The sequence below is a fragment of the Acanthochromis polyacanthus genome, chromosome 8 (assembly GCF_021347895.1).
Source record: "Acanthochromis polyacanthus isolate Apoly-LR-REF ecotype Palm Island chromosome 8, KAUST_Apoly_ChrSc, whole genome shotgun sequence".
NCBI classification, from domain to species: domain Eukaryota; kingdom Metazoa; phylum Chordata; class Actinopteri; family Pomacentridae; genus Acanthochromis; species Acanthochromis polyacanthus.
In genome coordinates, this window is record NC_067120.1 from 23,881,132 (window position 1) to 23,895,712 (window position 14,581).

General features: G+C 41.1%; 1 protein-coding gene across 1 annotated transcript in view; it reads left to right on the forward strand.

Moving 5' to 3' along the window:
- The window catches only part of met (MET proto-oncogene, receptor tyrosine kinase), an 81,069-nt gene that overhangs the window by 27,867 nt on the left and 38,621 nt on the right, over positions 1-14,581 (forward strand). Inside the window, 7 exon segments of the mRNA XM_051952650.1 lie at positions 3,256-3,459; positions 9,819-9,947; positions 10,335-10,512; positions 12,666-12,828; positions 13,434-13,522; positions 13,525-13,549; positions 13,710-13,845. Coding sequence (XP_051808610.1) covers positions 3,256-3,459; positions 9,819-9,947; positions 10,335-10,512; positions 12,666-12,828; positions 13,434-13,522; positions 13,525-13,549; positions 13,710-13,845 — 924 coding nt within the window.

Here is a 14,581-nt window from a genome sequence, read left to right on the forward strand (position 1 = left end):
GGACAAAAGCGTCTGCTAAATGAAATTGTAGAATTGTAGAATATAAGTATGAAGGAATGGTCACACCTTGATACACAATAAAGAAAGAACACAAAACGTAAGTGCAAAGAGAGCGACACTGCCTCACCGTGTTGAAGTTAACCACACTGCTCTTTAAATTTTTTGTATTTTGTATTTTTTTCTTCATCAGTTACACATATATTGAGCTGTAAATCATTGTCTTTCAATGTGTTGAGTATCGTTGTATCATGATACCATTATTGTCATTGACAACATATCGTGAATTACTCTGATTTTAACCCCCATTCTAAAGCTACAATTAAAAGAGTTAAAGCTCAATTGAAGTTAGACGTATTCTTACTCTTTCTATCAAAGTAATGTTGAATTTCTTGTCTGACTATTTTCAAGTTCATTGTAAAACATTCTGTTTTACGTAAACCTTTGCTGAAATTATTTGGTTTTTCTGCTGTGTCGGGATTGTATTTCTCTTCATTTAAGAATACGTACTACCATTCAAAAGTTTGAGGTCACCTGGACAATTTCATGTTTTCCATGAAGACTTCCACTTTTATTCATACACCATAATTGCACAAGGGTTTTCTAATCATCAGTTAGCCTTTCAACATCATTAGCTAACACAATGTACCATTAGAATACAGGAGTGATGATTGCTGGAAATGGGCCTCTGTACCCCATTTCTGCTGGTACTGTATCAGCCATTTACAGCTACAATAGTCATTTACCACATTAAGAATGTCTACGCTGTATTTTTGATTCATTTAATGTTATCTTAATTGAAAAAACTATTTTTCTTTCAAAAATGAGAACATTTCTAAGTGACGTCAAACTTTTGAATGGTCGTGCATTTGAGGTCCGTATCAAACTTTGAGAGACTTCACCCTTTTGGGGAACCTGTTTGCCTCCATGGCATGTGTCAGTGTTGGGTCTCTAAAACTCTCTGTCTCCATGCCAAGAAACCTCCAAGCATAACAGCAGCGGAGCTTCAAACGAAGCTTGTCAAAACAGTCTTTCCACTGTCCAATTTCATTGCCTTGATCCTCAGGAATACCTAAGCAGAGGCAAAGGAATGCCTCCTCGACCTTTTCAGTTCGTCCTCCCACCGTCCTGCTCCGCTTCAACAAACACCCCAAAGTCCTGTTTGTTTGCTCTGAAAATAATCAGCCTGGAGCCTGTTTTTTAAGCTGCGTGGCACAATCTTTTTAGTGGTGATGTCTCTATCTGCTACATAGAGGAATTCTGGCGGATGTCTGTGTTTTTATATGTTCTTGGTGCTAGCTATTCTGTTTGGAAAGTGCAAGCAGGAGTTCTGATAGATCGTATTTTAAACTGACTTTCCTGGAAGAGTTAGACATTGTAAAGGTGTTCTCACCCACAAAGATAAACACATCACAAACAACCTGCCATTTTGTTTGAAGACAAGGAGATATTTTATCGGCCTCAACTCTCAGGCTTTGTCAGTCCCTTACGTGTCTACGTTCTTACGTGTCCATATCATTATCCAATTTTTAATCAGTTTCAGTCTCTATCTGTCATCCTTTATCCAATTTGAACTATTTTTCTTCTCTTTACACTTAGTAATTCAGTGCAGATCAGCTGGCTTCACCTTCTACCAGCTGTGCATTTGGAATCAAAACATTCAATCTTTCTGCCAGCTTTCAATTTCCTCCACATTTTCCTTGGATTTAACTTTGCCATTGTCTCTCCAACTGCAGCCACTGGCCTCGAGGATATTTAATTTAACCAGGGTTTGTTCCTGCGTGTTTGAAAGTTAGCCAGGTTTTTCTGCCTTCTTCGCCTTTCCTCTTCATGAGGTCCAGTTTGTCTCAGCTAACGTCATCATGGAAGAAATTTTAAAAAAAACTTTCCTGATTTATTACTCCACCATTGTTCTCCTCATCAAAGCTTGCCTTTGAGATCTACACTAAACAAATGATGCAGCAAGTTCTACACAAACCACAAATAATGACCTTATGACCTTGTAATTTCTTTTAGATGGAGATTAGGAACCTGTAAATGATCAGAACCAATATTTGCACAATACAATGCACAATAAAATGTCAAATCTAAGTAATCAGCTATTATTGCTAATATTATATGCACAAATAGCACTGTGTGTGAACGATAGGGTCCACAACTTGTCATAATTGTTCCACCTGTACTCGCTCCCCTCTTCTTGTGAACCAAGTGAAGAGGTCATCATCCACTGAAGCTGAGAAAACAGCAGAAAGCTGAGGCCTGGTCAAGCGGCCAGGTCAAGGACCTTAAGAGCCACAAGAGGCCCGCCACCCTCTGGGTCATTAATAATTAATGAAACCTGAGGCTGGGACGGGAAGCCATGACTAAACACGAAAAGAGCCAGAGCAGAGAGTGAAGGGCTGGGCATTAAGAGGCGAGGGAGGGGGTCACTGATAGAGAAAAGGCCCCGAATCCAACTTTGGCTACAGTCTCTGCTTTCACTATATGCTCCAAAGGTTCCAGACACAACAATCTGCACAACCCAGCGACATTTGAAAACCAAAGAGAGGAGCTGGGGCAACAGATTTTTGCTTCCATACTCATGTGAAGAGGTTGAAGTTCAGAAAGAGGAGGGTGGAGAAAAGGAGAAAAAAATGGGGTTTCACAGTCGGAGAGAGAGTAAGCAGTTGAAGGAATGAAAAACAGCATGAAAGTCTCCTCGCTGTTTCCCATGAAATCTTGCCATCCTCAAACCTCTGTTCAACAAAGCGTGCACTTGCCCTAGAGGTACTATCGCGCTGAGACCTCCATTACGAGCACGGCCTGATGAAAGAGTAGCTAAGGGGGGCTTAGGAGGTTTGGCTCTCAATCTTCCCCCATCAGGGCAGATATGAAAGAAGATAGTTCAACATGATATTATATAACGAGTGGTTTGAACGACAGTCTGTTTGGACAAAATAATCTAATCTCAGTCTCTTGACAGTACATTGTCAAACTTTTTTTGGTGATCAGCAGTCTTTTCGTGATTCTTCCTCTTTTTTATTCTTGTGCAAGTTCACTGATTTTCACTAAAAGTTTCCTCACTTATGTTTTTCAGCGTTAAACATGACCACAGTGATGTTGCTGACAGTTCTTGGCTACATCTTATGCCGTATCAGTATCATGCCTGTAACCACAACAGAAAACACTCTCTTCACTGTTATTCACACTGTATATTTTGTTATTCTTGAAGCACACTACAGGGAGTTTTCTCTCACTGACACTTGCTCTTTCTTTCAGAGTTTATCTGACGACTGTGACCTACACGAAGGAATCCATGAGGGGAAAGAGGGGAAGTACCGCCTGCAGGTGACCCAGTTTGTCCAGAGGTTGGAGTACTGGCACAAAGACTTGACAAACACCTTGGTTACCTCAATTACTGTGGTGCCAGTCCATGGCCGCGCCGTAGCATACCTAGGAACCGCAGATGGACGCCACATACAGGTATAGAATTCAGTGGTGGGGTCATGATTAGCCTGTAAAATGCTAGCAGTTTGGCGTAAACAGGGACAATGAGGTTACTGTGGCCAGTGCAGTTTTCCTCTGTCATTGTTCATGTAAATGTGGCAGGATGTTGGTACGTGAGGAGTGAAAGTGCCCTGCTGAAGACACAACATAGAGGCAGTTGCATGTGCCTCTCCTAAAAGCAGGTTGGAGGAAACTATAACCAAGCAGCAGGGTTTTTCTGTTTGCACAATTTGCTTACCTTTGAACTGTGCTCAGTGAGCCTCCAAAAAAGTTCCACTCTGCCATCTGAGCAAACATAGTCCCTTTAGCCTATCAGTGTTCACTCCAGCAGTGGATTTCACTTTCCTGAGCTGTTTTCAGTGTCTCATACATGACTAGTCTATACTGCTTCTTTATTTTTTCAGTCATGCAATGGTTCTGTAAAAATAGGGCAGAAACTAGTGGCTTCTAGTTAATGCATTTCATTTATACCTCTGTATCTTGCTTAAAGACAGTTTGAGAAGGCTGATTTGAACAACAATCACACCTGTCAGATTTTAAATACAGAAACTTTCTTAACAGATAGTAAATTGCGTGGATCATTTAAAAGTAAAGACATTCCTCTTTCATTTACCTATAATTTCACAAGACTAAACTGTAATATGAATCACCTTACTACAATGAATATGCAGGTATTTTTCTAATTGACACTAATGTGAGACTGACAGTTCCTCCATTGCTTTCCTTCTTTTATAAAAGTTACGGACTTCCTGTGGCTTCATATACATCGTTGACGACAGGCTTTAATTTAACGCAACTTATATCTGCAGCACTGACATTACATTCCTGCTTTCTGCAGCTTAGAAATTGCAGTTTTTGCTATCACAGAGGTGTTTCTAGAATCATGTCAGGGCCCAACAACACAAGATATTTTACCTTCAGGTAAGCAATGATTTTGTAATGAATAGGTCAAATTGTATTCTGACAGAATATAGAATGTATTTTGTCTTTGGGTTTTAGAGACGTACTGTTGGCTAACTTTAAAACAATGATCTTTTTAATCAAATTTAGCCCAGTTGTATGTCTAAACATGCAAATCACTCACTTTGTGCTTACTGAGATATCTTTGCATGACTTTCCAGGCTGATACATAGCACATGGAAACTTTTGTAGCTTTTAGTGCCAGTGCACCTGCAGTTCAAATGAGAATTTGGCCTGTTAGAGGTCCGTTAGTTAAACAACAGTCATTACAACTGCTGATTATCAAGGTAAAATATAGCATTTTGGCATTCAGCTTAATTAACTCAGTATGACAAGCCTACGTTGCTGCATCTCAGACTGTGACTCACTACTACTACTTTCCCTTTTCATGTGGTGCATTTTTTTTTCGCTGTCCACTCTAACAATAAAACAGCCTGCATGCGACGGTTGCAGCTGCAGAGTGAAGCGCAGTGAGTCACGTTGCATTGATGCATCAGTAAGAAACTATGGCGAATGGAATGAAACACAAAGTAAAAGCTGAATTACCTCACGTGTTCTTGAAACACAAGAATGAAAAGAAATGCAAGGGAAAAAAAACAGCAAGAGAGACGTGGAAAACGGGGCTGACAGCTGCACGGAAAGGCAGAGAGGGATGGAGGGAGAGCAGAGACGATGGTAGTGGGCTGCGAGGGGGCTTACGAGCACAACGGCATGTTAATGGTGAACGGCGGGCTTCACGAACACGTCCCCTCGCACGGCATTTTCTACTCGTTGAGTGTCCCGTGCAGCTGTTGCTGTGTGTTTCTCTACCATCAACCACCACCCCTCCATGCTCCCAGGCCCTCCTTCAGGCCTTTCTTGTTTTTTGGGGGGGGGGTTTTGTGGTTGGCTGAATTGGCTGAAGTTCATTGTTGTAGCCAAATGTCTGAAGAGGAGACCAGCTGTCCTGCACTGCAAAACTTTCATTTTATCAAGACATATGTCCTAAAAAACTTTATTTTCGTGAACTAACTGAAGAAATCTGCCAATGCGCTAGAAATGTTTCAGCTTGTTTTTTTTAAATAAACTAATTTGACTCAAGAAACTGTATAAAAAATAATCAATCTGCACTTTTTTTAGTTAATAGAAAAAAAAAGGAGAGAGGTATGTCAGAACATTGTGTTTTATAAACTTTTCATAGATACTACTTATATTAAAATGATTGTGAATAGTATCTTGATTGCAGTGCTATCACTGGGACAACTTTCTGCCCTGGTAGGAGACTATACCAGATTCAAACTAAGCTGAGATGATGGAGATAGAAGGACAGGGGAGGACAGACAGAAAGGCAGGCATCAAGCATTAGAGAAGAAAAGAGGAAAAACATGTCAGATGCTTTAGAAAATACTTTCCAAGGAACAAAAGCCAAGCAAAAGCAAAGAAAATTTAGTGAGCAACTGAAAGGGATGAAATGCAAGGACGACTGTTGGAAAGATAGTAGAGCACGCTGAATTTTTTTTTACAGGAATCTGTGATATCCTCTCGCTCGTTCCTATTTGCCCATTGCATTGAAACAATCTTGCTTACTTTCAGAAATTAGATAACTGGTAACCAGGTAACCGTAAGGAACAGTCACAACCCATACTGTGTTTTTGGGGTTTTATGCTTTCATGTCAGAGCTATTTTACATCTGCAAACGTACAAAGCCCAAAGTCCACACTGAAGAGAAGACATTGCTTTTTAACTGCCCAAAGAATCTTGTTTGAAGTCAAGGCTTTTCTTCTGTTACTTATTGACATCACTAGGCAACACATTATATAATCCCTGCCCAGTGCCTAATTTGAAATGCCCTCAAACTGAAAAAAGTATGCCTGGACACACCTCTGCTGGGGCTACGCATTTCTGCTAATATTCAGTAGATGTGGGATCACAGGAAGTAACTGAAGTTACCTCTCTTTTGTTTGGCCAGCTGATCCATCAGAACAGATTGAGTTGTTTCAGAGATGCTGCAGAATGTGTGAATGTACATTAACGTATGTGAACACATTCTAGTAGACCCCAAAAGAAAATTTTAACCTGTAAAAGTGTATAATCATAAATATTTAAACATATTCGACGAGTAACAAGCTCATTAGATAAAGATGAACAGTAAGGATATTACACAAACTGCCCTTGGAGAGCTTTATCACAGACAATGTTCTGGTTCAGCTTTGACCTGATATACTTGCAGAAGATGTGTGAGTGCCCAGGTTTAGTTTAATCTCCAAATATTATAAATAGTAAACTTGTTAACTCTCAGGTAGTAAACAGCAACCATGTAGTTCCAAGTAAGATGTTGTCTTGCTCCCAGATTGCAGCTCTTAATGAGTCTGACTGCATTGTCTCAGTCACTTTTCCTTTTGTAAATCACCAAGGCATGCATGTGCTGTCTCACTCTCAAAGCTAAGCAACAACAAGAACCTATGAGAGGTGGTCATCTTTGCTGTGGCAGCTCATTTCATTGTTAGTATGTTAAAAAGAACCTGTCAGCTTTTCATATATTTCAGTTTCCTGTTGGCTCCCAGCGGACAGGGGAAAAGGGAACATAGCGTAGAGGCAGTAAAAGAAAAAGAGCGTTGTTTGCCCCCAGTGGACTCCATTCTGGCTCAGGAAGTGTTTCCCTCAACTTCAGTGGGGCACTGTGGGAATGGCACAGGGGCTGTGTTTATAGGCCAAACTTCCCCCCGCCTGCTTAATACAATAAGCTGTAATTTACACCGCTATTACCTCCAGAGAGATGCCTGTTGTATGGCTCCATCCCCAGAGGAAAGCCACCTATTATGCTCACTGATACAAAGCTAACGTTGATCATGAGGCTCAAACAGTGGGAGGAAAGATGCTGGAAAACAAGACGTTTCTGAGAGTGAGCGGTTTATCAGCCAACCAACAAAATTGCATTTAAAATTTACGAAGCAGAGCATTTTAGACATTTACCGAATGCTTTAGCACATGGGGACTTACAAAAAGATGATAAAACAATCTGTAAGAGCATCATGCAGTGTTTTGTCCAGGATAATAAATCACACACTACAACTTTCCTCCCTGCAGTGCCACATCAGTGTGTTTCAGGCCACCAGGTGTGCTTTACACTCTATTTGCGTGACTTGTTTTGCTGACAACACCATAGCGCAGCGCTTTGTTTTTGGAGGGTAAGTCGCATTGCAGCTCCATCCTGAGAGGGGAAAAAAAAAGTGTATGTGTCCGTGGGCTATATCTATCTGTGTGTGAGCGCATGTGGGTGTGTGTATAATTTAGAGGGCTTCATGTAACTGGAGTAACCACACACCCCATTAGAGACCCTGTTCTGTTCTGTTTGCTCCGAGGCCTGTAATTGTAGCGTAACCACAAATGTTAAATGCTGCTCCAGGTGTGTTTGCTGCATGTGTGTGTGGGGGGGGAATTCTCTGTGTTTTTCTGTCATTGCATGCTTTGGAATAGCTGTGCTCGTTTTTGAGGATATGTGTATATGACATGGTTTCATGAAATATGATGAAGTTTTGCAAGTGTAAGAAAATAAAGTAAGTAATGTCTACTGCAGGCTGCACAGTGGCTTGGTGGTCAGCACTTTCACCTTGCAGCTAGAAGATCCTCGCTTCACATTCCAGCCTTCCCGGGATCTTTCTGCATGGAGTTTGCATGTTCTCCCTGTGCATATGTGGGGTTTCTTCCTCCCACAGTCCAAAAACATGTTGAGGTTAATTGGTAATTCTAAATTGTCCGTAGGTGGGAATGTGAGCGTGATTGTTTCTCTCCATATGTGTAGCCCTGTGATAGACTGGTGTCCTGTCCAGGGTGTCCCTTTCCTTCACTCTTAGTCAGCTCAGATAGGCTCCAGCCCCCCACGACCCTAATGAGGATTAAGTGGTGTATGGATTGAATATCTACTGTGATTAGTATACAGTCTGTCAACTATACATGCACTCTAAACTGTTAGATAATAAATGAATATGTGTATTCGTAGAAGCAGGATGGATTTAGTTGGAGTAATTATTGTATAGCTGTCCACTACTGTACAACTAGTGCAGGGTCCTGATGAAGCGTTCACTCTGACTACAGGCAGCTCCATGTTGGCATACAGACAGTTTTGTGATAGTTAAGCTAGTAACAGGCATCATGACAAAATTTTAAGTTACACTTATTAGCCTCCAGTAAGACTTTGTGTATTTTATAAGAGTTCTCTCACCACAACTTGTGCTCCCCCTTTCTGACATCTGTGTGGCAGTCAATGCAAACAAGAGGTTGAGCTTAGGTTAGTACTGATGTTGATCGGTTAAAAACGCTGTGAACACCTTCAGTGTTAGTCCGTAACATTGGCTCAGGACATTTGCTATGTCATTCTTGTTAAAGCGTGTATTTGCAGTTTGTGAGGTACACCTCAAGATGATGAAAATTTGGAGAAACAGTTCTGATAATAATCTGGCAGACTTTTTGATTGGTCAAACACATGTGTCTGAGACCATTAGCAATGGCTGCATTTGCTGATAATGATCACCTAATTGGAACAGGCACATCATTAGTGGTATTAATGTGCTTTTCGTTTTATGTCAGATCTAAATGTCTGCAGTAAGACAACATTTAATAGGGCTTTTGTAGACCATGTGAGTCTGCTTAACAAATGAGCCAAATGAAGCCATCACCCAGGGAAAGATGACACATTCTGGATCATTTTTCTCCTCCAGCTCCCAGTCAAGGTGCGTCGGCATAGCTCCAAAAACCTTGATGTCTTTCTGCTTTCCTATTGTTGTATATTCCAGACTCCATATAATCTTTCCCTCTTCGTGAATTCACAAGCTGTTCACAAGCAACAATGACAGAGGTAACAGTATCTCACCTCCAAACTGAGTGTCCTGATCTGACCTGGGTGTTGGTGGTTTGAAAAAAAAGGGTGAATACCAAATATCTTTGCCTGCCATTTTGTTCCTTACCGGGCTTTGATTTGATGCAGTTATACATTGCATAACTCATACTTGTCTCCAGCAACAGATGTGACAGATGAGATATACAAAGCACTGACTGCAGACTGCAGCATGCCATATAGAACAAATCAATGAATGTGGATTTCTTTGGTGGGAAATATTTAAGGACCGTTTACTTTAATTTCTTTTTCTCTGTATGTGCAGATATTTCAGAGACTGTGTGATTAAAAATGTCTTGCCTAAATTGTCCATTAAAATCTAGGTTTGTTGACTACTGACTCTAATTTTGCCATAAGCTGTTTGCTTGGTGCTCATCTCTTGTGACATCTCAAAAATATAATTTTTCCTTACATTCTCAGCTATGTACTCAGTACTTAGTGTACTTTTACTTACTGTAAAAGGCCCTTCAGTGACTACAATGATGTGTCCTCCCTCTTTCAGGTGCTGTTCTCCAGATTTGCCTCTCCCCATGTCAACATCAGCTTGGACTCGAGACCCGTCTCTGCCAGCGTAGCGCTGCTGGACTCTGGCCACACAAATGGAGCCCTGCTAATGGCCACAGGGAACAAGGTGTGAACCACAGATTATGTACAAAAATGTGTTTCTTTTTGGTTCTTTCCTGAGCAAAATGGGAAGAGAACAAAGTTGTGCCATGGAGAGAGCATATTGCCATTAGACACGTTGGCTAGGTTTAGGCCACCCTGCATTCATCGCTGAACCATAGCAAGAATGAAACATTTCTTGGATTCGTGACATGATTACAACCCTCATGCAAATTGATAACACGGAAAATGGAGCTAAGGCAGCAGATGAAAGAGAATAATGTGTTTACAGGCTTACCACTAGGATTCTGCTACCAAACAGTTTTGTTTCTTCTTTCTGTCTTCTTTCTTCCTGAGGAGGAATACTTTGCATTTCTATTGAGTTTTTTTGCCTAAATTCTATCCTTACTCCCAGATCACCAAGGTCCCCCTGATTGGCCCCGGCTGTGGTCAGCTGACGACGTGTGCTTCCTGTTTAATGTCATCGAGAGTGACAGCATGTGGCTGGTGTGATGGACGCTGCACCAGAGCGAACCAGTGTCCCTCCCCCTCCGTCTGGACCCAGGACTACTGCACACCTGTCATCACCAAGGTAACCACAGCAACTCGTCACTGTAGTTATAATTCGTGCACAACGGTCACTTTTTTTATTTGTTCATTATAACTCACCATCATGATTTTTTTTCTAAATCTATCCGAGTCAGAGTGAAAGAATTTAAATTTATAATTTCTTCATTGTTCAATTCACTGTTGCTTCAAAACTGTGCAAACAACCTGAATGTAAAAGCAAATTTAAGTCCCTTTTCAGTTTCCTCCTGACTTAGTTGGCTGGTTCACCTCTCCTGCCAGAAACAGTTCACATAAGCTGTCTGATGAAACTGTGCTCGGAATATGTTTTCACTGTATTTCTGAAGATTGGGGTTTTACATCTACACTGTCCTGCTTCACTACACTGTAAGACTTAAATTTCCTGTTAATGTAAAATACTCGACTTCATGCTGTCTGCATATAGGAAAGAACACAACTGACCTCCACTGCCTTATATGCAACCAAATGGGTTAGTAGGAAAACATTTAACAATGCCATCCTTTCTCTGATGATGTTTTATTTATTGACAGATATTTTTTTAAGTTGTAGCTGGTAACAGAAAGGTTAGATTGATTTTTCTTAGACAAAACTCTTGGATGCTGTTTTCCAAATGCCGTGGTTTATTTTCCTGTATCATGTACTTAAAATGTTACCCTAACTGTTATATCAGATAAATGTCTATGTCAGAGGTGTCAAACTCATTTCAGTTCAGGGCCACATTCAGCCCAATTTGATCTTCAGTGGGCCGGACCAGTAGCCTAGCCGCGCTAGACCCAGGTCTGAAGACACAAGGGTCTGGGAACTCTTGACAGGGAGGGAGGCGGGCTAAAAGGTTGTCTTTCAAATCACTCTGCAGCAATTGGGTAGGTATACAATCAATCAGCATAACGAATAGGCTGACGTAGTTCCCAGAGCGCTGGAAATCAGAGGATGCGGTACTTCGGTGAAGCCTTATTTATACAGTCAATGGGTGAAGCTCAAGTATATTACAGACATGTTAACAGAAGATTATTCAGAGTCGGTGCTAATGGAGCTCAACGACTGTTGTCGTTTTTGTTGTCGACCCCTGGCAGAGAATTAAATTCATTGCCGTGGGTTGTCTAGCGCGGCTAGGCTAGTTGTTTCCGGTTGTTTCTGTCAGAATCGTCGCACCTCTGTTGTCACTTAGTTACGCCCGCCTTCTGACTCTACACTTCATGGTGATTCGTCGGCCAGTTTTAGGAGCATCCAACCTCAAGGCTTACCGAGGGTAACTAGACCCACCCTGGCAGAGAATTAAATTTGTTGCCGTGGGTTGTCTAGCGCGGCTAGGCTACCGGACCAGTAAAATCATAGCATAATGACCTATAAATAAACAACAACTTCAAAATGTTTCCCTGTGTTTTGGGGCAAAGAAGGACATTCTGAAAATGTTCACATTTAAGGAAGTATCATTTTTACAAAAACATTATGAACAACCTGATTTTTTAAAAGAAAAATAAGTGCAATTTCAACAACATTTAGCCTCAGTTTATCATGTACACATTACAACTTACAGATAACAGTTTATCTACAAAGGCACAAAACATTTAGTTGCAGGTATCTGGAACTGAACAATATAATACTTTACAACTGTCAAGATCTAGAAATCATTTTAAATTAATTTCCACATTTCTAAAATAATCCTGACCACCTGAATTGACACACCACACTAAAGTGGGAACTCTTAAAGAAAAGATTAATTTGTCCCCCTACGTTGTAAATGTATAAAAATTATATATAAAAAATGCATAAAAGTTGTGGCAGTGCATTAACAGTAGGGCTCCACCAAACCAAACTCTGTCATACTGAAACTGCTGAATTACCTTATATTGCACAATGTCCATTGTCTTTAAATATTTTCACAGGAAGAATTCATTTTCACCTTTGTAATTTTTACAAAATCATTCTGTGGACTGAATTGGACCCTCTGGTGGGCCGGTTTTGGCCCATGGGCCACATGTTTGACAACCCTGGTCTACATAATGGTGGAACAAAACCTCTGGATTTCAGCTATTATAAACAAAAAAAAATGTAGTTCGAATTGAGAAACTGCACAAGACTTTCTAAATCTCTAAAGTTTTGTGGGGAAAACTGCAGGATCTTGAAAATGTGAATGTTCTCTATGCACACATTAGATTTTTCCAAACTTCTGGGGTCTGTACGATGCGAGGCTCTACAGCAGTGACAATCTGCGGACGCAACTTCGGCTTCGACAAGACAGAGAGATTCAAGACCTCACTGGTGACTGTGGAGGTGGCGGGAGCTCCCTGCAAAATGCCCAGACAAGAAAACATCAACAGGTTGTGTTATTGCGTGTTTGGATGAAGGAGCATGGAGCTTTCATATTTAAAAATTAATTGTGAGCGGGTGTTTTGGTTCGTGGACAAATTATGCTGCCGTTCTTTGGTGCTGAAAACAGCACTGTTCCTGCACAGCGGAGCCACCTTTGAGAAGCAGAGAGAAACAGAGTGTATGTTAAGTGTGGGTCTTATGAGATAAAGGGTCCGTACACTGGCATCCTATCGGGGTTTAATAGTGTTTATTGTGCTGAAGGAAGAATGTTAAGAACAACCCCCCTCTTTCTCTTCTGCAGCCTGCCACATTCAACACATGACTTCCTTAACTTGAAAAATTGCTGGGAAAAATAGCTGAATCCAGACTTTCCACCCTCCAAATCCACTGGGGCCATGTCCCATTCAAAAGCCCCTTTTGCTGCAAACAACCTCATTACAAAATCGTGGGGGAAAAAATAAAAACACTGGCCCACACAATCCCAGATGAAAATTGTGTCTTTGTGCAATTCCTACAGGGTGCTCGATCATCATTGAATTAGGCTAATGCTGGGTAGCTGCAGCAGGGCATAATGCCAGGTCTGTGTGTTGTTTTGGTGGGGGTTCGGGTCTAGGTGGACTGAGATCCAGTGTTCCCCAGTGTTCATTGGGAACTTCACCCCGTCAGGACACACAGTGAAGGTCACCAGTGGCAACAAAGTGGCAAGATGGAGGGTTTCCAGTTGGTGTGGTAAGAACTGTGCCTTTCCTTTTAGGTGGTTTGCACTTGTGTGTATTTCAGAAGTTTTTATGACTTTATTTCTCTGACATCAATGTTCAAATAAGAAGCTATAAAATGTGAAAGATGAAGCACAAATTATTCCAAAAATGTCTGCTTGGCTTACATCCAGGACCCTGTGATCCATGAATCTTCCAACTTTTGGGCCAAAGTCTGGAAACACCATGCTGACTATCAGAGGAGTGTTTCTGGATGCTGGAAACAAGCAACAGGTGACTGTGGGGAAGGCAGTCCTGTAAAATCCAGAGGTCAGTTCACACTCTCTTATGAGTCTTGGTTCATCTGGCTGATAATGTTATGTATTCTGTGCCTTATATTCTTTTTTTCTTTGAAGCAATTTGGTATGTTTTTTACTGTGCACGCTCACACTGATCAGTCACAACATTGAAACCAACTTTGTAATATTATGTGTGCATTCCCCTCTTGCCACTAAAACATTTCTGACCCACCAAACCATGACCACAGGACCTCTGGGGATGTTCTGTGGTGTCTGGCATCAGGATGTTAGCAGCAGATCCTTTGGGTTCTGGGTTTCCCTTTGGTTTCCCTTTGCAGTGTAAGGCCTTAATGGATCTGGGTTTGCATTAATGTATTTCATAGATATTCAATGAGAGTTTGGAGGCTGCTCAGTGTTTCACACATCACCCAAAGAGGACACCATGTATTTGTAAAAACCAGTGACTTTGGTACCCCTGAGTCACAGGTGTTGCATAAGATATGTCAGCCTTTGTCTTTGGTAATTGCAATTTAAAAAATAGATGAATTCTTCATTCTTCCTTCCTTCCTTCTTCCACCTGTCAGTGGTTTTAATGTTGTGACTGATTAGTATACGTACTGCAGAGGAATGCACATTCATCAAATGTGCCTTGACATTACAATAATTTTTGCTGAGAAAATGTTGCTGACAAGCTGGAGGGCAGGTTAAAGGTTCAAGGTCTTTCATTCATTTCCCCTTATTTTTCTTGCTCTTTCCTCATTCTGTCC